The sequence below is a fragment of the Prinia subflava genome, chromosome 14 (genome assembly GCF_021018805.1).
Source record: "Prinia subflava isolate CZ2003 ecotype Zambia chromosome 14, Cam_Psub_1.2, whole genome shotgun sequence".
Taxonomy (NCBI): domain Eukaryota; kingdom Metazoa; phylum Chordata; class Aves; order Passeriformes; family Cisticolidae; genus Prinia; species Prinia subflava.
The window spans coordinates 17277182-17297537 of record NC_086260.1 but is presented as its reverse complement, the minus strand read 5'-3'; the positions used below and the strand labels follow the sequence as shown (position 1 = coordinate 17297537).

Genomic DNA, 20356 nt, shown 5'->3' with positions numbered 1-20356 from the left:
ACTCTTATCAGCCGTTCATAAAACCATTCCTGATTTATACTTTATTATATGCAAAAAACACCCTTTACTGACCATCAGCTTACATTTCTGAATTACCCATCTGTAATTAGACACTCTGGTGTTTAGGATACACTGCTTTTTGCAGTGTATTTATCCAGCTCACCTCCTTCAGCACCAGGACGCAGTTCCCAGGCCCCACGGACTGGGGGAGCTCTGCAATCCTGCCCTTGTTCAGGTAAGGCCCCGAGAAGCACCGGTGGTTGAAGTAGATCTTTGGGCAGCAGTACTTGCCATTAATTACCACTGAGAAGTGAAAAACGACAAAACAAATGTTTAAATCACACCTGCAAACGCCCCAGGAAAGAATCTCGCAGCACCTAACAGTTTGTGTGCTGTAGGAAAAGGAGAGGGAAAAGTCCTGAATGACAGGGATCTGAGGTAGTTTCTGTGTCACGTTTCCAATGGCAGCATTAGTTATTCCACGCTGCCAAAACATTTTTCACACTTCACACCCGTATTTGCAAATTGTCAAGCTGCAGTAAATAAAGATGGTTATGCATCAGAAAAGAAACATTCCCTCCTGGCTAGTCTGCTGCTTCATGGTATCACACCAGTGAGAACAACAGACAAAGACAATCCCAACTTTTTGGTGGCAGAAGCAGCTCCTACACAGCAATTACAGGTAAATTTTCCAGTCAATTTTCTCTCCCCCAAACTCTTGCCACCAGAGAAACTGGCAGTTATTCTCCATTGTTTATCCTAAACTGCTGCATCAAATTGTTTTGCATTTTTAGATTCTTTTCCTTTGATTAGCAAACAAAAGATACAGGAACTGCTAAACTGACCTTTGATATCAAGCTCCCTACATCTATTCAATGGATCAGCATTGCTCAAAATTCAAGTATTAATATATATTGCAATACACTTATGTACAAAACCAATATTGTTTCACCCAGCAGTGTTGTAGTTTTTCTTGATTGAGCAACACTATCACTTAAAGACCTTAAATTCAGCAGTTGAAAACTGGCAGATAAATAAATGAAGTCAAATTTACATTATGACTCTATTAAAAGCCAATTAAAATGCTAAACAAGCACACATCATTTTTATCACACTTGCTTTTGGTGAAGCTTCAGATGTGCACTTCACTGTACAGAAAACAGCAGAGGAGGCACTCTGCTGCCAAATGGATGGATCTGTGTGACTTTCACCAGCAGATGTACTTATTCATCACATTCCTTCTCGCAACAGTTTAGAAAATTATTAGATTTTGCCATCTGGCACACAAAGTAGTTTACTGTTTGAATTGGTTTTGTTTATCACCATGATGAAGTTAACACAAAAAACAGAGATCTGCTTCCCAAAGCCAGAATCCACCAGCTCTCAGTGCAGACACAGCACACCTGCTTCCCCACAGTATCAAAGGTAACAGGTGACAATGAAAGGTCACCTGCACGTGTCACAGTACAAAATCAGCTTCACATATCCTCTGCTGGAGGGGCAATGTGCTGGTGCAAAAATCTGATTTCCAGGCTTAATGCACATATGAAATGCAGAACACAAGTAACTGCAGGTTTTTGTTTGTTTCACTCATTTTTGAAGTTCAACAAATCATCAAGGGATGAAAATCTCCAAACCCTTTCCTCCTCTCCCCTCTTCTAGCAGGGTTGAGCAGATGGACTCCTACAGGTTAACTCTTTGTTAGTCTGACCTCTGTGATCAATACCTGAGTCAGAAGAGTTCAATTCCTGGTTCTTTAGCCCATCATGAACTGTCCTTGAAGACAAAATTCTGAAATGAAAAGAAGGAGGTTGGGAAAACAGACAGATAGTCATGACAGTCACCTCTCTGTTACTGAAACATTTACACTTTTCTTCTCCTCAGCTCGAGCTTTATTAACCTGCTTTTCATAGCTCCCCTGTTTCACAATAACATGCAGAAATGACTAAACTCCATTTGGAAAAGACTTCTGTCCTGCTACAGCCAGCAGCAATCTTTCCTTGCTTGAAGTCCGTGGACCACCGTGGTGACAGACACCTCCCAAAGCTACCCACAGGAGTTTACATTCCCTGACTCCTTTGAACTCCACATCTCATGGCACAAGGCAGTGTAGCCTCACCTGATGCATTCTGAGAAAGCTGCATTTTACACAAAATACAACCAAGATGACTCCAGTACTCTGGTAAGGATCCCAATTACAAAACAGGGGGAACAGTCTGCTCAGTATTTTAGGAGCAGTGCAAACACTGGCAGGACTCCTGACAGCTCTGGTGTTTGTAAAGCTGTAAGAGTCAATAAAGCTAACTGTGAGCATTCCATGGAGCATTTCTGAGCAGGCTCACAAGACTGAGTTCTACATGCATGACACAGAGTTTCTACACTAATTGTAGATATTAGTAGAACTCTTCTTTTTGCCAAATTTTACCTGGGAACGAACAATTACAAAAAAACAAATTCCAAGGTTTCCATCTCCTCCTCCTGTAGTGCAAGGGGTCTTTTTGAACATCAGCAGAATCTACCAGCATTAACACAAATGCACTATGGAATCTCTCAACCCTCAGTACAGCACTTCTGCAAATCTACATCTTCCCTAACACAGCAAATTTTCCAATTGAAAAATAAAGAGAGAAACATCAACAAAAAATAATAGCAAATAACCTGGTACTTACTGTTTCTCTGGTTGAACTACTGCAATTTTTTTCTGCTTGTTTACTGAAAGGAAAAAAATAGCAAAATATGAGAGGCAAACCAATGAAGCATCTAGAACAATATATATACAGTGGACTCATTTCTTCTAAGTTACACAGCAAAAAGGATCTGTGTTCCCACCACTGCAGTGTCAGACAGCTGACCCAGCTGCACGAGTGGCACACTGGCCCAAGTCATTTGAAGAAAACCAGAAGGTTTACTTCAACTTCCATTAGAAATTCTTTAAATCAAGCATGCATATGCCCAGTTTTCTACGAAATCTGACCTTCTGAACCTCTTTCTTTGCATCAGAGCCCCTAAACCATCTGTACTACCAGCCAAAAAGGAATGACATGCTGTCTTTGTCAGCACACAGAGGTTATGTTCTTCAGCCCAACTTGCCACTTTATTGGCACAGTAACTTCAGCACTTTGACTTTGAAATGGAATGAAATCAGCTGGTTAGAAACACAAATGACTTAAGACAATTGTTATGAAGGAAAACACTGTTGCAACAAAGTCAGTCACTTAGGTGATGGGTCCACTTGCTAATTCTGGCTTTCACAAACAGGTAGGAAAATAAAACAACGTAATGCAACATGATGCCTCTTCAGCATTTCAGGCTTTGGCCCCAACAAATTTCTGGATTTATTTTTCAAATCATCTTTTATCTAATTGGGATCCCCCCTTCTTCCTCACCTGTCCTTGGCAGTGCAAGTGGGTTAATTTCTCTTGCTTTGACTTGCAGAAAATGACAGCTATTTCAATCTAAAACTTTCCTTATCTTACTTAATGAACACTCAAGAAATTCTTCAGTTTCTCCAACCCCCATTAAACTTTAATAAACATGTCTCCCTAAGCAGCTGAGAGAAGACACTATCTTATTTTACCTACTAGTGTAGTTAAAAAAGTCGGGTTTACTCTTCAGCCCTCTGTCATGAGGGATCATCACCAGCTGGCCCACTGAGAAAATCAGTCCTCTTTATTTTGACTCCAAAATGTGCACACCCTCCACACCATTTTATTGTGGCAATAACTTTACTTTGCACAAGTCAAGTGTAAAATCAGCATCAGGATCAGCCAGACACAAGGCAAGAACAGCTCAGACAGGAGTGGATGCAGAGCATGGGGGGTGTCCATACACAGATAGGATTTCTTTGTTATGACAAATGGATTGTCCCCACTGGCCCCTACAGCATGCAGGGGCCTCAAGCCAACACTGGGGGGGTTTGGAGCTGTTGTAGGGCTTCCAACTGGCCCCAACAGCCTGGGGGACAGTTGTGCAACACACAGACTCTGTGAGCATGATGAATGTTTCCAAATTCAGCGATGCCAGCAATAATTCTGCAGTAATTTGCTCTGGCAGGTCTCTAACCCAACACTGCAAATAGAAGAGAGCTGGTACCTATTGCTTTGCGAGGAGGCCGGAGCTGATATCCATTCGTCTCACACCAACCCACTGGAAATATATTCATTGATTCCACACTCACTATACACTCAGGGACGGGTTTCTTGGAGCCTGTTCAGTTTAGAAAAGGAAAAATTGAAACAAGTCATAAAACCCCTGATTTGGTTAACACTTGCTGTATGTTTGTTAGTGAAGCTGCTTTTATTTATGGTGTATCTGGAACACAATAACAATCATTTATTCATCCCCTTTTACTGACCAGATTCTTTCCTGACCTCGTTTACTTCCTCCTAAAGGCTGGAGATGGGAATTTTCCTTCCGCAGTTTAGCAGAGATGCACAGTGCATAGTAAGTGCATGCTGATGCACTTCCAATCAAGAAATGGGATTATAATGGAGAACAGCTGACACAGGCTTACTCTATCTTAATGAAGAAACTTTCCTTCCCAGGTCTGGCCAAAGCTTGCTCAGAATGCAAGTCACTCATCTGTGAAACTGCCACAAGGCCCTGCTTTCCACAGCCCCGCTCGGCCTTTGCACGAGCCCAGCACTGACACTGCAGTGCACAAATGCCATTTTTGGCTCAAATCAGCACTGCCAGCTAAGGCAAGCTGGAAACAGACAATGCAAGTGGGGTTTGGTTGTGATTTCACTGCGGAAACTGTGCCTTGCTGACCGTGTTCTGAACACAGTGAGTTTGCTCCAAACACTGCTGAGGTTTGGGGATGGCACTACAAGCAAGGGTAGTGATGGGCAAGCACTCCTCTCCTCCCCCAGATCAGCTCACCTTCCAGCTGAAGCCAGAGGTACGAATCTTTTAACTTGGTGACTGTAGCAATGCAAACTTCTTCAGGATCAACCGGGTTCACAGCCTCGAGTTTCATGTTCTCTTTAAATCCGTGGTCAGAAGTCAACTAGGAAAAAGCCAGAATACCTCAGTGAGACACCAGCTGTGCATCCAGGATAGGATATAAATATCCATGAACAGGAGCAACACATAAAACCCTCAGTGCCTGAATAACACAGAAAGGTACTCAACACAGAGGAGACTTCAGATAATCAGCACACTGAATACAAGTAAGATATACTACAAACTACAATGAATTTAAGTTAAAAAAGGCTCTACAGACAGACCTAGCAAAGTATTTGTTTTCAAAAAATAAGGATGCTGAGGCTCACTGAAAGGATTGAGTCCATTCTCAGCAATCAGAAATTCTCTGCTGCTTGCCACCTGAGTGATAAGTCTGACAAATAGTCTGACCAGGGTCTCTGTTCTATCATGTTAACTTAGAAATCCACTTTACGTATGCGAATAACATTCCTGCCTCATCTGAGTTCTGGCAGGCAGAATAGGAAGCTTTCTTTTCATTTTACATTTTCTGGATAAGTAGGGTCTTACTTTATTCACCAATATAGTTTGCATTTATATTAAAAAAAAAAAATCCCTAAAACATAAGAATAGGTATTTATCCAGCTCCAGAGCTCTTGAATTAAAGATAATTAATTTATCTCAGCCAGACAGAGGACTCCTCTTCCCAGAGCCACTCTGCAATGTAATTACAGGATCAATACATTTTGAATTCTGGAACTAGCTTACAGTGATCAACTCTTCTCAGAAAAGGGATAATAAATTCAGTGGCCTGTTCTAAGATGCCACAGTTTACAACACAGAACAAGGGCAACAGGAATTCACAGCCAGTAACACTCTCTTCAAAAACTAATAATTATTCCAATTTCTCCCCCTAAGCACTACAATAGCCCAAGTATGGTAAATGGAACTGGAAGGCAGGTGTTAAAAGTACCCTTTTCTGCTTGACAAGGTATTGTGCTTTGGGGGACAGCAACACTGTCACTGAACCAACAAAAGCCCAACATCTTGCACGTCCTTCAGGCACTGATTAATGTAAAATGATTATTTGGTACTAATTTAAGATGGCTTTTTATTGATTAATACAATGGAATTAATTTTTCAGGCTGAAAGGATGGAAGATTGAAAGAGTACCCTTAGTAAATGAAAGTGAGGTCTATTAAAAGGCCCTGTTTCCACAGTTACAGGAGTGCTGATGCTGATGCTGTTCTGTGTCTCTTCCACGGACTCTTACACATCTCAATTTCACAAAACAAACATTTATTTGCAGTCTGCTTTATCATAACTGAAACATTTGGTCCACTGCTCCCCTATCTAGGAAGCTGGCATGCAGCACCTTCAGTTCACACTCATTTATACTCTCTTATCTCTCCTGCTTCCTGAGTTATCACAGGTAAGATTTTAAGGTATTCAAATATGTCTCCAGAGGAGGGCAACAAAGCTGGTGAAATGTTGTCCAGTTTGGAGAAAAGGAGGATGAGGGGTGACCCCACTGCTGCCTGCAGCTTCCTGAGGAGGGGATGTGGAGAGGGAGGTGCTGATCTCCAGTGACAGGATGTGTGGGAATGGTTCCCAGCCGTGCCAGGGCAGGGCCAGACCTGAGCCTGGGCAGCACTTCTTCACTGAGAGGGTGGCCAAACACTGGAACAGCCCCCAGAGAGGGCCCCAAAGCTCCATCCCTGTCAGGGTTTGGACAAACCCCTAATTTCTGGTTAGCCCTGAAGAGGGTCAGGCATTGGACAGGATAACTGATCATCGCAGGCCCCTTCCAGCTGAAATATTCTATTCTACTTGGACAGGCAATAAAGTAAGAAACACACAGCAGGTTCCTCTCCCTGGAACGAGGAATGTCACTGAGGCAGCAGAGGAGATTTTGCTGCAGGAGAGCCTTACCAAAGGGAAGCAGCTCTGGGGAGCTGCCTCAGCGCCGCACTGCTTGAGGTAGTCAGCCCAGTCGAAGTCCTGCCCAGGGTAACCTAGGAGAGCAGAGAGCCAAGGGTGAGAGCTGAACAGCTGAGACTCATTTCACACCCCCTGACAGAGCACTGAGAGCTGCTTGGGTCACTCAGGTTTGTGAGCTTAGGACTTCAGGGAGCCACGTGAGGTCAGAGCACTCTAACCTGAATCATGACTCTGCCAAGCAGACAAGGGCAGCAACTGGAACACGGGAAAGCAGCTTCACCCTTTTCACAGAGTACTGATGAAATTCAGGAAAGATTTCTGTAACTGCTGTTGTGTCTGCTCTGAAACTATTTTTTTAAAACAGGGCTCTCAAAATGTGCACAGTATCAACATGCTACTCTCTCACAGACATGTTAATACCAAATCATTAAAGAGAGCAGTGAGATGTGCCAAGAGCCTCATCAAGTCTGATAACAGCTGTAGATCTGCACATGTTTGAAGGGAAGTGTCTTAACAAGGAATCCATCAGGATACAGAGAATTCTTCCAAGATAAATTATATTCTTCTTGGGGGAAATACTTGGCTTCCCTGTGATCTAAAAAAAAGCAAATAACTGAAGGGAATGGGGCACAAAAGTGTGCTGTCATGTCAGTTTGAGGTTGGCAGTAAATTAGCAAGGACATAAGTGCTGCACTTACTCCACTCCCCTTGAAGGGACACCTGTGACAACAGTTTAAGAAATCAAACAAAATTTCAAACTCAGTGTAAGAATATAGTATTAACATGACAATCTAAAATTGGAGAGAGCCAAAGCTTCCCCCTGAGCCTCCTTTTCTCCAGGCACCTCCTGCTCCCTCAGCTGCTCCTCACAGGACTTGGGCTCCAGACACTTTCCCAGTTCCATTCCCTTCTCTGGACATGCTCCAGTCCCTCAATGTCTCTCTTGTAGTGAGAGGCTCAAAACTGGAGCCAGGCTTTGAGGAATGACCTCACCAGTCCAACCTAACTTATTCTGTGACTCTTCTCCTCAGAAAGGGCTGAACTACAGAAGACTCTATTGTTCATTTTTCTCAGTTTTACCAGTGCCAGTAGGGCTCTTGAGACCTCACACAATTCAGAACTCCACAATGTCCAGGGAGAAACTTGAAATCTTTGTCAGCTCCAGTCACATGCCTATAAAGTGAGATTTCACTTTTCACGTGCAAAATTCTAGGAAATGCTGGTCAGGCAGAGTCACTTTTCACACCTTGTCCAAGGAAAGGCAGGAGACAAACATCCTATGGTCCCTGCTCCTCTGGAGCAAGGAGCAGCTAAAACAAAACATTCTGAATTTCAAGGTGGCAAATAAGAGAGCAGAGGCCCAGGTTTTACAGTACCATTGACATTTTCAGTTTGAGAAAATGAATAAATTTTTCAGCAGTGCAGGAATACTATCCTATTCCCTTATGTCCTGAAGCAATGTTTGAACAATCTGCAACAGTGCCTGATAGGCCATTGGTATAAAAAATAATTCATTAACTACTGAGTGATAAGATAGCCTAAAAATATTATAAAATGTTGAATAACAATGTTCCATTCTGACCAGAAGCAAAAATCCAATGCAAAGACTACAGGCTTCTGATACCACGTTAATTAAGTCTGAAATCAACATTTCTTTCATGCCTGGAGCTCTCACTCCATTCATTCAAAGTGCTCAGGTTGTTATGCATGACCAGCACCCTCAGCCTCTCCCATCCTCCCAAACCCACGCCGGCGCCTGGGAAACTTCACTTCCCCAAACTCAAACTTCCTGATTTTGTGGATCTTTCTGGTGCTGCTGCGTGCCCTGGGCTGTCCTGGGCAGAGGGGTGAGCAGGTGTCAGAGTCCAGGACATCCCTCTGGCCACCCTGGAGGGTTTGGACACTGGACAGGGGGGTCTGGGATCTGTACAAGGGGGTCAGCCAGCCTCACACAGAGCCCAGGAGGACACTGCCTCTGATCCCTGGCCACGGGAGTGAATGCCCACATTGTATGAAGAATTACAAGCTGAGAGAATTTGAAATAAGTAGTAGTTAGTTTATCACAGAGTGTAAATGTAGAATCTAGGATTTTTAGTATATGGGTTTGAAGAGGCAAGATAGAGGAATTGGGGAGTGGTCCTGTCCTCCTTGTTCTTGCTCTCATCCCCCATTTTCTGTTGAGTTGTATCACAAGGATTGGTTAGAGTAGAAATGACATGTTAACATAGGTAGTAAGTATTGGTAAGATTCTGTAAATAAAAAGTTTGTTGTGGATGGTTGTTGGGTCAGAGAAATGGTACAAAAGGTCCGGGACCCTCTGATCCACCCAGTCTGACGCGTGTCCTGCTCTGCTGGGGACGCCCTGCAGAGCTGAGAAAGAACTGAGAGATGATGGAGAATAAACAACCTTGGAAACATGCACTGGCAGACTCAGCTTGTCTTCTCTGGCTCCAATGTGAGACCTTTTGGGCAAGGGAAGCTCGGAAGCCTGATTACCTCGAGGAACAGCAACCCCGAGGAGAATCTCAGGAACAGCAACCCTGAGAGAAAACCTTGTTACCTTGAGGAACAGCAACCCCGAGGAGAATCTCAGGAACAGCAACCCTGAGAGAAAACCTTGTTACCTCGAGGAACAGCAACCCCGAGGAGAATCTTGGGGAACAGCAACCCTGAGAAGCAGGAGGAGGCTGCACAGGCGTACCTGGGGGTGGGCTGAGGTGCAGCCCGTTCTTCAGGCTCCACTGCACGGGCAGGATGCCGGCGCTGCCGACGTGACACACGTAGCGCTGGCCGCCCGCACGCTCGGCTCGCAGGTCATCCATTTCTATCAGGAAATATTGGTCATTGTACACCTGGAGTCAGCCAAAAGAGAACCACGGGCTCCTGTGAGAGGCAGATTCTGAGAACTTTATTAAACAGCAACACTGCCTGATGGAAACCCTTTACCTCCAAATACTGGAAGGGTTACAAAAAAAAAATTAAATTAAAAGAATCTTTGGGATTTATAAACCAGCAGACTCAACTGTGTTATCCAGAAATTTAACAGATATAAATAATAAAACTTGATGTCTGAGCACTTAAAAGATAAGATGATCAAGTGCTTTAGGGAATTTTCTCATGAAAGATGCACAAAAATTAGCATTTGTTGTCTTCTTACTATTCTATAACAAACTGCTTATTTCAACAAGGCTGAACTGTGTCCCAGGATAGACTGTCACAAATAAACCCACTACACTCCTAAAGTAAATAGAAGCAGGACAAGTAAATAGCAAGAAAAGTAACACCTGATCATGCTGGAGAGTTTTCATTTCAACTTTGAAACCCCTTGTTTGGAAATCAGGCCATCTAAATGTCATGTGTACAAAATCAAAACCCCAAAAAACTATCTCCAGATGGATACTCAGATTATGAGGGATTATATCAAATTTTAAAAAACTGGGTTTGACAATTCTCATCATTTGATCTTTTGAGCTTGTATCTTTATGGAACTTTTTCCCCTCCATTGAATTCCAATGGCTTCACCATCAGCAGTTGTTTTATCAGTTGTCCCCTGAGGGAGACATACAAAACACTTCATCTGAAAACTAACACAAGCTTTTAAGATAACCAGTTAATGAGAATTCCCTGAGCATTTAAGAATAGAAGTAGCAGTAGAACTGAATCTTAGCAGGGCTGGTTTAAGAACCCTGGTACCTTGAGAACTGTAGCAGGAGAGATCACAAAGGGAGCCATTGGGTCCACAGCTTCCAGCTTCATCCCTTCACAGAACGAGTGCACCCCAATCACAGGTTTATCCTGCAAAATGATGTGTTGCTGTGACTACCTGCCCTCCTCCAAAACAGAGATGCACCTCATAAATCATCCAAAGAGGATGAGTTTTAAAGGAGTTTTTATCAGTTCATTCTAAGAAATCAACATGTCCCAGTACCTTCTGTCCCAGTACCTACCTCCCATGTCCCAGCAACTTCTCTAAATGAAAAGGCCAACAATGCCCCCTGAGACTGACAGCCTTTGATGGGTTCTAGGGAATTGAGTCCCTGTGACTTCTTCCTGTGACATTCTCCACACAGAAGTAAAACTTGATAACACAGAGTGGTCTTGTAAGTCGACAGAAATGTTTTGAGGTTTTTCCTGCCACCTGTAGCACCCCTCATGAACTACACTAAATGAGAACCACACAGTTCCAGGCCATCTCCATCTCCAGGCTAACAGAAACCTGCAGAGCAGGGCTCTGCTCCAGAATTATCTATATCCTGCTCTGTACATGACCCAACAAATTAAAGAGCTACAGCACCTCTACCTCTATTTATGGGTCCAAACAAAGCTCAGAAAAATGAACGAAGAACCCGAAGGACTAAAACATGTGAACCATGACTCACATTAACTGTGATGGGTGCATTGTCTAACTTACCAAGAACTGATACCAGGATTATATACGGATTATTTTTCCTTATAATCACATTTTTAAACCAGAGAGAGAAAGGAAATAAATTTTAAAAACCAACAAAACAAAACAAGGACAGAATTTTGGGTGACTGACTGCCCTGAATCATTTCTCAAGAATATAGCATTTCCATGGTATCATCCACAGCATTAAACTACCTTAAAAAGATCTGTAGGAACAGATGACTCCTCCTCCTCCTCTTTCACCTTCTTCAGGATCTCCTGCCAATCTGCTTCACTCCTCAAGGACCTAATGGCTTAAGGAAAAAGAGAGGGAAAGAGTGACTAGTCATTTTTCTTCCTCTTTTTCCCACAGAACACTAGCAATAAAGTTTAATTTGTGCCCCTCTAAACTGCCAAATTCTTTACCCCAATGTTTCCCCTCATCAGGAAACCTGTTACATCACTAGCAAGCTCATAAGCCTCCCTTTGTGTTTCTGCCACTTTTGGCCCCCTCCTCTGATGACCTGCCCTGACATGGACACGCCTGAAAGATGTGTCCATCTGTCCCAGCCTCTGCCTCCACTTCCATGCACTGGTTCCTTCTTTTAAAGGACATTTTTATATCTTTAAACAGTATCTAAATCAGTCCAGCAGGCTTGAGGGTCTCAACTGCAGAAGCTCCTGCTGAGCAATACTCCAAAACCATAAGACTTTTTCCACCCCAGGAAAACAAACATACCAACAAAAATACCCAAATCATGAAGGCAATCCCTTCCTCACTCCTTTCCTTTGCACAAACAGGAGGAAAGCTTTGACAGGCAGAAGCATTTGGCAGCTTTAGAACAGGTGGGTGCAAAGTCTTGTAGGACTCTTTGTACCTTCAGCTGCATTTTATTAGGCACAGGACCTGTCAGGTCACACAGATTATGTGACCACCACGTGCACCCAGAAGGACAACTCAGAGCACTCAAGCAGCAGCCTCTGCCTCTGATCACCACGTGCAAGATCCATGTTGTCAGGTACCTAGAGGTGGCTGCAGGCTGTATCCATGCTGAGCTGCCCAACCCACTTGGTGAAGGAAAGGGTCCAAATAGAAGAGCCATTGGTCAAATTTGTCCAAATCCTCCAGGCCCTCATATCTCAGCTTCAGCCTCCCCCCGACATTCTCCACGACGGTGACGATCCAGGCTTCCAGGGAATCCCGGATGTTCTGCAGCTCCAGGCGGGAGCCGGGTGCGATGAGGTCCAATGGATTCTTCCCTCTGTGGAGCTACAAAAGGAACACAAATTATTCTGTGCAACAGAACAAAACAAGTGCTGTACTTCCACCTCTTTACACACATTTTGTCTGCATAAATGAAGAATGAACACAGAAGCACAGGAATCCGAGTCCCTTCCTAACTCAAGTCAGAAGTGACAACGTTCAGGATCTCTGGTGTTTGTGTCAGAGATTCTGCACTGCCTGTACCTACAGTCACACATTTCACTGAAGTCCTCATTATCATTTGGAGAGACATTATCATTCATATATTCCAGGTTTGAAGGAAACATGAATAACCTCTTTCCAAAACTGAGTCATCCAGCATACAAAGATGACTAGACAGAAACACACAGACAGAACTGTTAGCTGTAATGAAGACATCAAAGGCATTTTCCAAAAACCATTATGTTCTGCACTTTACAACCAGACACTGATATAAGATGCAGATATTGTTTTAAGTGCAGAGCAGGAGATAAAAATTTGGTTCTCCACTAGCAAAGATGTAATATTTAAGTGAAACAATAACATGATCATTGGTAAAAAATGCCAAAACAAAACAATGCAAAGTGAAAGGAGTCAGTTGAGAAAGAAGACAACATGAAAGCCATATAAATAAAGCATTATTTTCTTAGAGCTGTATGGGGGAGGAACAGAATAAGAAGACTGAAACCTTAGGGAGTTGAAAAAGGTCTTTCTTTTGCCAGGATTAATGAACAACCCAAACCTGCAGCAACAGATATGTTTCAGGACACCACCAAAAAAATTAAACACTGTAAACAGGAAACACTAGAGAGTGGAACTCTAGGGTCAACAGCATATTACAGTGTTCCCTAAACTTCAAAAGGGAACTGAACTTCCAATTCAAATACGGTCCCCTTAATGATGAAGGGCAAAGCCAAGACAAAACCCAGTATGTCAAACTTACCCCCTCCAGCAGGTTAGCAGGGGCACTGCAGGCCCCCTTCAGCACCCGCTGAAGGAACTCCTCCTGGTCAGGTATCTTGTTCTTGATCCCTAAGCAAAGAGTGAAAGAGAAAGGCTGTGACTTTTCCTGCCAGATGAAGATTATTCAGACACAAAACGTTACCACACCCTTGCGCTGCCTAATTCAAGGGAATCTGCCACACACCAGTAACAACTTACAACAAAGAAACAAAACAAAACTAAAAACTTAAAGGAAATGTCAAAGCAGTAGATTTTGGCGGATGGTGATTAAGATAACCACAAGTCTCTGTCATGGGATTTCAGGAAAACACAGCAGATAACCTCAGCTCCTCCCCACAGCAACAGCACCTGCACACCACAGCAGCTACACAGGCTGCCCGCCCGGCTGCCACGGGACAACAGCCCCCCTTGGCTGCTCCCCTGCTCCTGCACACGGAGCTGGTACCTTCAGGCACTTTGAGAACCTTCTTGTTCTGCTCACACCACCCGATGGGGTGCAGGTCAGCCGTCAGGATGTCACACCAGAAGTCGGCCTTGCGGTCCTCGCCGTAGCCGTCGTAGCGCAGCAGCAGCAGCTGCCCGCACGTGGTGATGATGGTGGCAACCCAGTAGGTGTTCTGGTCAGACTTGACAGCCACCTCCAGCTTCATGCCAGGGGCAAAACCATTCTGCAAACTTGTATCCACCTGAAGAGGAAGAAGATCATCACATCTGAGCAGCTCTCAGAAACTTTGCTGAATGACAGAGGGAACAATTCAGACAAGTTCATTAGCAAAAAATCCCAAGCCAAATGCCACCCAGCCTCTTCAGAGAAACAGCTTTATCACATTATGGGACCCAAACTGGAATCATCATCAATGAAATCTTCTTTGCATTTCAGAGTATCTTTTCAAGCTTAAAGCAATGCAGTGCCATTCATTTTTCTGCCCTGTACAATACCCTTCTGCTCACTGCAAGGCCTTCCCACTCACAGCTGGGCTGTCAACCTGAGCAAAACTGAAGGCCAAACTCAGCAGCACAACTTTGACTTGTTGTGTTAAACTGTGTCATTCAGTGCCTTTGGACAAAAAGCCCATTTAGAGTACATGCACATGCCTTAGGTAACAGCATCTGTCTCTTCCACCATGCTCATCCAAGAAGTCACAAACCTGCACAAAGTGCAGAATAAGGGTTTTTAACCTCTCTGTGCAAGAACCTAAACAATTCTATATGCAGCACTGTGACATAAATTGCATGGAACATAATCAGTCTGTATTCTTCAAGCTTTGACAACAATAAAGCACCAAACACTGGGAGTGCTGTGGGCAGGTGACCAATCTGACTGCACAGCACTGAGACACTGAAATGGGAGACTCAAAAGAGAAGACAATACCTTCAGTTTCTCATATCCTTACCTTCTCCTAACTCAAATAATCCCAAAAGAGCAGATGGACCCTGCTCTGCTCTCTCTATAGAATGTTCTGATCTGTGCTTAATTCCAGGACCTCAGTCCTAATTAAAACTCTGACATGTCAATTCCCTGTTCTCAGTTGACTGGAACTCATGTTTTCTTTCTTTTTTAAGATGTCCCAAGTTCCATTTCCTCTTTAAACCAACTACAAGAAAGGCTTTCAGTATGATGCAGATGGAGCAGATATTTTCTGGGGTATTTATTCCCAGTTCTGTGCTGACAGTTCAGTAACTGCCATAGCTATTATAGTCTCATCAGCCAGCACACACTGGTTTGCTAAAAATAAAACTAAGAGAACTACACCAGGAAGAAAAGCATATGCTTGTGTTAACTGTTCATATTCTTCAGGTTAATACCCTCTACTTAGAGAAATCTCTTCTTAAAAACCTAATCAGCAGGACCCAATACCTGCAGGCATTTTGAAGTGGTATTATGGAGGGTGTCTCTTAGAAAAAGACAGTTGTCTTGCTGAAGAGATATTCCCAAAACTTGTTCCAATTCCTGAGAGAAAAGCCTCGAGCTCAACGCAGCCCTTGAAGAATTGGGAAATCTGTGCTGCTCTCTGTACCCGATCTTTCAACAAAGCCTCGGGGCAGGGAGAGCAGGTTGGAGCCAAACCAGAGCAGCAGGAGGAGCGTTCCCTGCAGCCGGAGCCTTTCCCGAGCCCTCCTGGTCCCTTCCCGGGAACACCGGAGCCGCTGCCCGCGCCCGCTGGGCCGGGGGAACCGCGGGGCTCTCCAGGGAGGCTCCCCGGGCAGCAGGGTGGGCACGATGGGCACCTCCAGAGCACCTCTGCAGCTCTCAGAGCATCTCTGGAGCTCTGGGCCTGAGAGGGCAGCAGAGCTGGCTCTGCCCTCCAGAGACTCCAGCTCTGCCCCTCCTTCCCACCAGGTGCTGCCCCCAGGTTCTGCCACGGCACCAGCCAGACCCAGGGATGAGACTCAGCTCAGGGGGAGATTACAAGGAACAGACAAAAAGGATTAAGAGCATGTAAGAACACACAGCAAATACATGTGTTCAGATGATGCTGAACATCAGCTTGTTTTTCATGGTCACACACATGAGCAGAAAGGAATTAAAAAAGAGCATCCAGTTCTAGAGGAAATGTATTTAGACTTGGGGGATAACAACACTGGCATTCATTACAGCTCAAGCTTTTTGGTAAGTTCTTTTTCCTGCTATATTTTATGCCAAACAGTCACTTGGATCTTGATATTGTTTCATTTTTAAAATGCTAACAAATTAAACATTAGAACACAATTTGAGAAGTGGCTTAAATTTTCCAAGGTGTCTTACTCATAGCAAGGCAAAACTTTCAGAATTAATATAAGCATGCAAATATAGAAAGACACTTCTCCCATCAGCAAGTCCAGTTCTTTGCTAACACAGGCTGTGTAACCATGGATTACATTTTCTTAACCTGACCATGTATTCTCCTACAACATGAGTCAGGTATTTCTCACCCACAACTCACAATGGGAGCTCAATACTTCAGTATTTAAAAAGAACCAAAGTAAAACCACACAGTTCCACTTAAAAATGCATTTATATTAATTAATTTATCATATATGTTCATTTGCTCTTGTGCCAATACCATTCTTCAGCTCAGATTTTTCCTGTTTTGTTTTTGAGAGTAAAGCTTGCTAGCCCTCCTGATGGTGGATTATAAAGTATGTCATTGCTAAAGTCAAGAACCTGGGACCATGGATTTGAGCTGGAGGGATCACAACCACAGCATAGCCACAGCAGTGCCTGCCTGCTCTCCACTGAAGATCACTCACCTGAGGTGTCCTGGGGTCACACTAACCTTGTCTCGGTGTCCTGTCACAAATACAGGCTGTCACTCTCCACTGGGAGGCAGCGAGGCTCTCTGCTCCACCTTTCCCAACACATCACCTTCTCATGGACCAGAAACCCCCAGCATGTGACCATGCACTCCTGCATTTCTATTAACAGCAAGACTCTGATGTAAATATGCTCCTCCCTCTGCCTGTCAGTTCAGTGTCAGCAATAACTTCTCAGAATTTTATGTCAAGCTCACTACAGAGAACACCAACACTGGTCTGGACAAATTCTAGGGAGCTCTGGTAGAAAATGCTCAACAGTTCCATTCTGAATGTGCAGGCATCTATTTCCACACTCATCAATGAGTCCAGGCCCCCCAAGCCCCCCGGGGCAGTGGGACAAAGGGGCTGGGCTTTGCCCACACCTCCTCACCCAACCACTCTCCATCACCATGTCCCCTCACCAGCCAAACTGCACTCTGCTCCTCACAGGTAGGGAGTAATAACAATACAGATGTGGAGGTTTTTAAAAATCTAATCGTATTTTTATCAACCATGGCCACAGCCACCAGACTTCAGACTTGACCCAGCTGAGCTTGTGCAGGTGCAGTGAGTATTTCAAAGTGTGTCTCCTGCTAATTAACAAAATCCAGTTGGCCACTGCTGTAAAGCTGGCATTACAATTAATTGTAATGTATAGTGTCCAAGCTATGATAGCAGGCCTCTCTTAACAGAACCAGTGAGGTAAACCACACCAGAAGAGACAGACCATTCCTTGCACTACTGCAAAATGCCATTGCTCTGTCCTTGCTGTGCCCTCAGTGTGAGCTGCATGGACACCACCACTCTAAGCTGGCTCTTGCTACAGCCTCAGCACATCCAGGAAAATTAAAGCAAGCACAGTACACTTCCCTTCAGAAATGAGATACCTGAATTTTTACTTTGAACAAAAAACTTACAATTGCATCCCAGTGTTCTAACAGCCTCTGTGAAGTCTGTATTTTCTGTGAATCTTTACTACTAGCACAACTGACATATTTCAACAGATAATTTAATAGTCTTCATTTCTCCAGGTTACGCTTGGACTCAAAATGCTTTGTGATCCTTCACAAACAGACCTCAGTCTGTTTTCCTGCTGATTTGAGTTTTCTCATGCTGAAAGTCATGGTATTGGACCCAAAAGCCTGAGCACCACAGGGTGTCTTCCAAGCAATGTGCCACACACAGTCACCAGTCTGGCAGTCTGGAAGGTGCTTTAATTGTTGGAAGAGAACCAACAGGTTTGGCCACCAGCTCTGTACAGCTCACCTTCACTGAGGACCCTGTACAAGAAGGCAGATCTCACATTCAGATCTCCCCCAATGGGACACTGCTCTCCAGGACCTTACCAGCAAACATTTAAGATGTCCAAGGGCAAAGACAAGGGCTTATCAAGACTTCATCATACTCATTAAGCCTGTGATCAGTAATTATCCTAGCCTGTTTCCTAACTACTACAGTCAGGTGTTGGCAGAGCTGTTATTTTCTCCTTGCCTCCTTGAGGTCTGCCATTAAAGCCTTCTTTGAGAGCACATTGGAATTCTGCTATTCAAGAACTATTCTGCCACCAGCTTTCTGAAGCTACTCCTCCATAGCAGGAGCAATCAACAAAAGAAGAATGAGACTGAATATTTTGAGCTTCTTGAGAAAAATCAGGCTTATCTTCTGGTGCAGGAAAGACCTGAACTCCTTAGATTTCAGCACTTGTGGGTGGGGTTACCCTGTGCTACATACAGAGAGGATGACAAGAAACAACAATAAAAAGGTTAAATTCTACATTTCTCTATAAAAACATGATTCTAGTTAGTCTTCCAAATTTGAGAGTAGCAACTTTCTCGAAGCAACCCTGCATATTTAGTGTATTAAAGAAACAATACAGGAGATGCTAAGCACACACACATTCCCTTACTCACGTGTTTAAAAGATCCATGGGGGGCTGCAGTTGCTCCTGTGTCTTCTAGATACTCATCCCAGTTGAATTCCATTTCTTCCACACTGGAACCAGCATCTGGAAGAGAAGCCAAACACTTCTAACTCCGTAGCTTTAGGCTGCTACAAACCACAGCAAAACCCACTTCAGTTCCAAATGGCTGAGCACACAAGTGTGCAGTGAACACATTTCAAGGAATAGACAATCCCACTTGGTCTTTCATTGCCTGTGAACAGCACTTTCAAGCTGGACTTGGTCTGGAAAACAGTGAAAATCCTGAGGATTTTGGTTTAGCACAAATTTGCTTACAATTTGTGAGAGGGAACCGTAGGCAGACGAGCTCTGTATCAACAAATATGAGAGACCCAGAACTCCAGGCACACTGCACTGTTGGTGTTTTAAATTAAAAACCATCCAGGAAAGAGCAATACCACTAGTAAGAAATCTGAAAAGTCTAAAAAACCCTTTGAAATATGACTGTGCTCTTTTTAAAGTTAGATAATATGCATTTAGCTATTCTAAAACACCAAAAGCAAAGAGAGGGATTCAGGGTAGTTCTAAAGAAAACAACTTGAGACATAACTGAAGTAAAGTCCACTCAACTTGGTCCCTTTAAAAGCCCAGCTCATAAAGTGTAACAGCTTCTTTAAACCAAGAAAACTTCATCATGAGATGCATTTAAAGCAGAAATGTGCTAAAACCACTCAAACCACCGTTCAAAGCTCACTCAGGCTGTTGGGAAAGCAAGCACCCATAATAAGCAACACTACAAATTAGTCAAATTTTCTATCATTATTGTCAAGCCTGTAACTCAGCCCTGGTCTCCCCTTCAGCTTTGGCTTGGCCCTCTTCCCCTCTCCTCTCCTCTTCCCATTTTCTCCAGCACAGACCCACTTTGCTAAAAGTCACCAAGCCAGCACAGGGTGGATTTCAGGTCCCCTATTTAGAGGCAGGCATGTGACATTTTTCCTGCAGGAACACAGTGAGATGGCCAGGGAGGATCCCAGCCCATGCAAGCAGTGTTTTTAACCTCAACACACGAGGTTCAGCAGCAAAACAGGGTGGCAGTGACAGGAGCAGAGCTTTCATTTTCATTTTCAGCCTTGATTCCACCATCTGCACCATAGCTGTACTTATGAATGAACAACGGAGCTTTCCCCCTCTCAGGACCAGGAAATCTGATACCTTGTTTATATTTGAAAACAGAGAAATCTCTGTGTATCACAAGCCCGAGGAGAGCCCAGCAAAGGTTACAGGACACTGGCATTTCCTACACCCTGTGCCTTTCCTAGGACAGGCAGTAAATGATCTTTCAAGCAGCAGTAGTTTGAGTAAGAAATGTTACACATAAGAAGAAAAATAATTAATTACCACCACATGCCCTTATCCAACCCCTGGACAGGCTAACAACCTGCTAAGTAAGCTCTGGGACAATTCCCAGTCCTCCAACAGAAAAGCAAATATTTGTCCAAAAGTCTGAGATACGTTAAATAGACTAAAAACCTGCAAGTCTTGAGTTTATTTGGTTCATTTTATCTTCAGACTGATGGTTAAACTCATCTTTGACTTTTCATTGTGACTCTAGGAGTTATCACTTCCCAAAACTTAAACATGTATATTCAGTTAGCTGTTGTTTGCTGATGACATTATCTATTTTAAAAGCGACTCTTATCTCTCCAGAACCCAGCTTTGTCTGT

At 43.8% G+C, this 20356-nt stretch overlaps 1 protein-coding gene across 1 annotated transcript in view; it reads right to left on the bottom strand.

Moving 5' to 3' along the window:
• Positions 1-20356, bottom strand: part of SFMBT1 (Scm like with four mbt domains 1) — a 74477-nt gene that overhangs the window by 10921 nt on the left and 43200 nt on the right. Inside the window, exons 3-15 of the mRNA XM_063412000.1 lie at positions 18643-18737; positions 13902-14142; positions 13437-13525; positions 12274-12520; positions 11467-11564; positions 10558-10659; positions 9566-9716; positions 6856-6938; positions 4882-5008; positions 4093-4206; positions 2670-2712; positions 1727-1791; positions 164-303 (exon numbers count right to left, since the gene is read on the bottom strand). Of these exons, the coding sequence (XP_063268070.1) occupies positions 164-303; positions 1727-1791; positions 2670-2712; positions 4093-4206; positions 4882-5008; positions 6856-6938; positions 9566-9716; positions 10558-10659; positions 11467-11564; positions 12274-12520; positions 13437-13525; positions 13902-14142; positions 18643-18737 (1595 nt within the window). The remainder of the gene's footprint in view (positions 1-163; positions 304-1726; positions 1792-2669; positions 2713-4092; positions 4207-4881; positions 5009-6855; positions 6939-9565; positions 9717-10557; positions 10660-11466; positions 11565-12273; positions 12521-13436; positions 13526-13901; positions 14143-18642; positions 18738-20356) is intronic.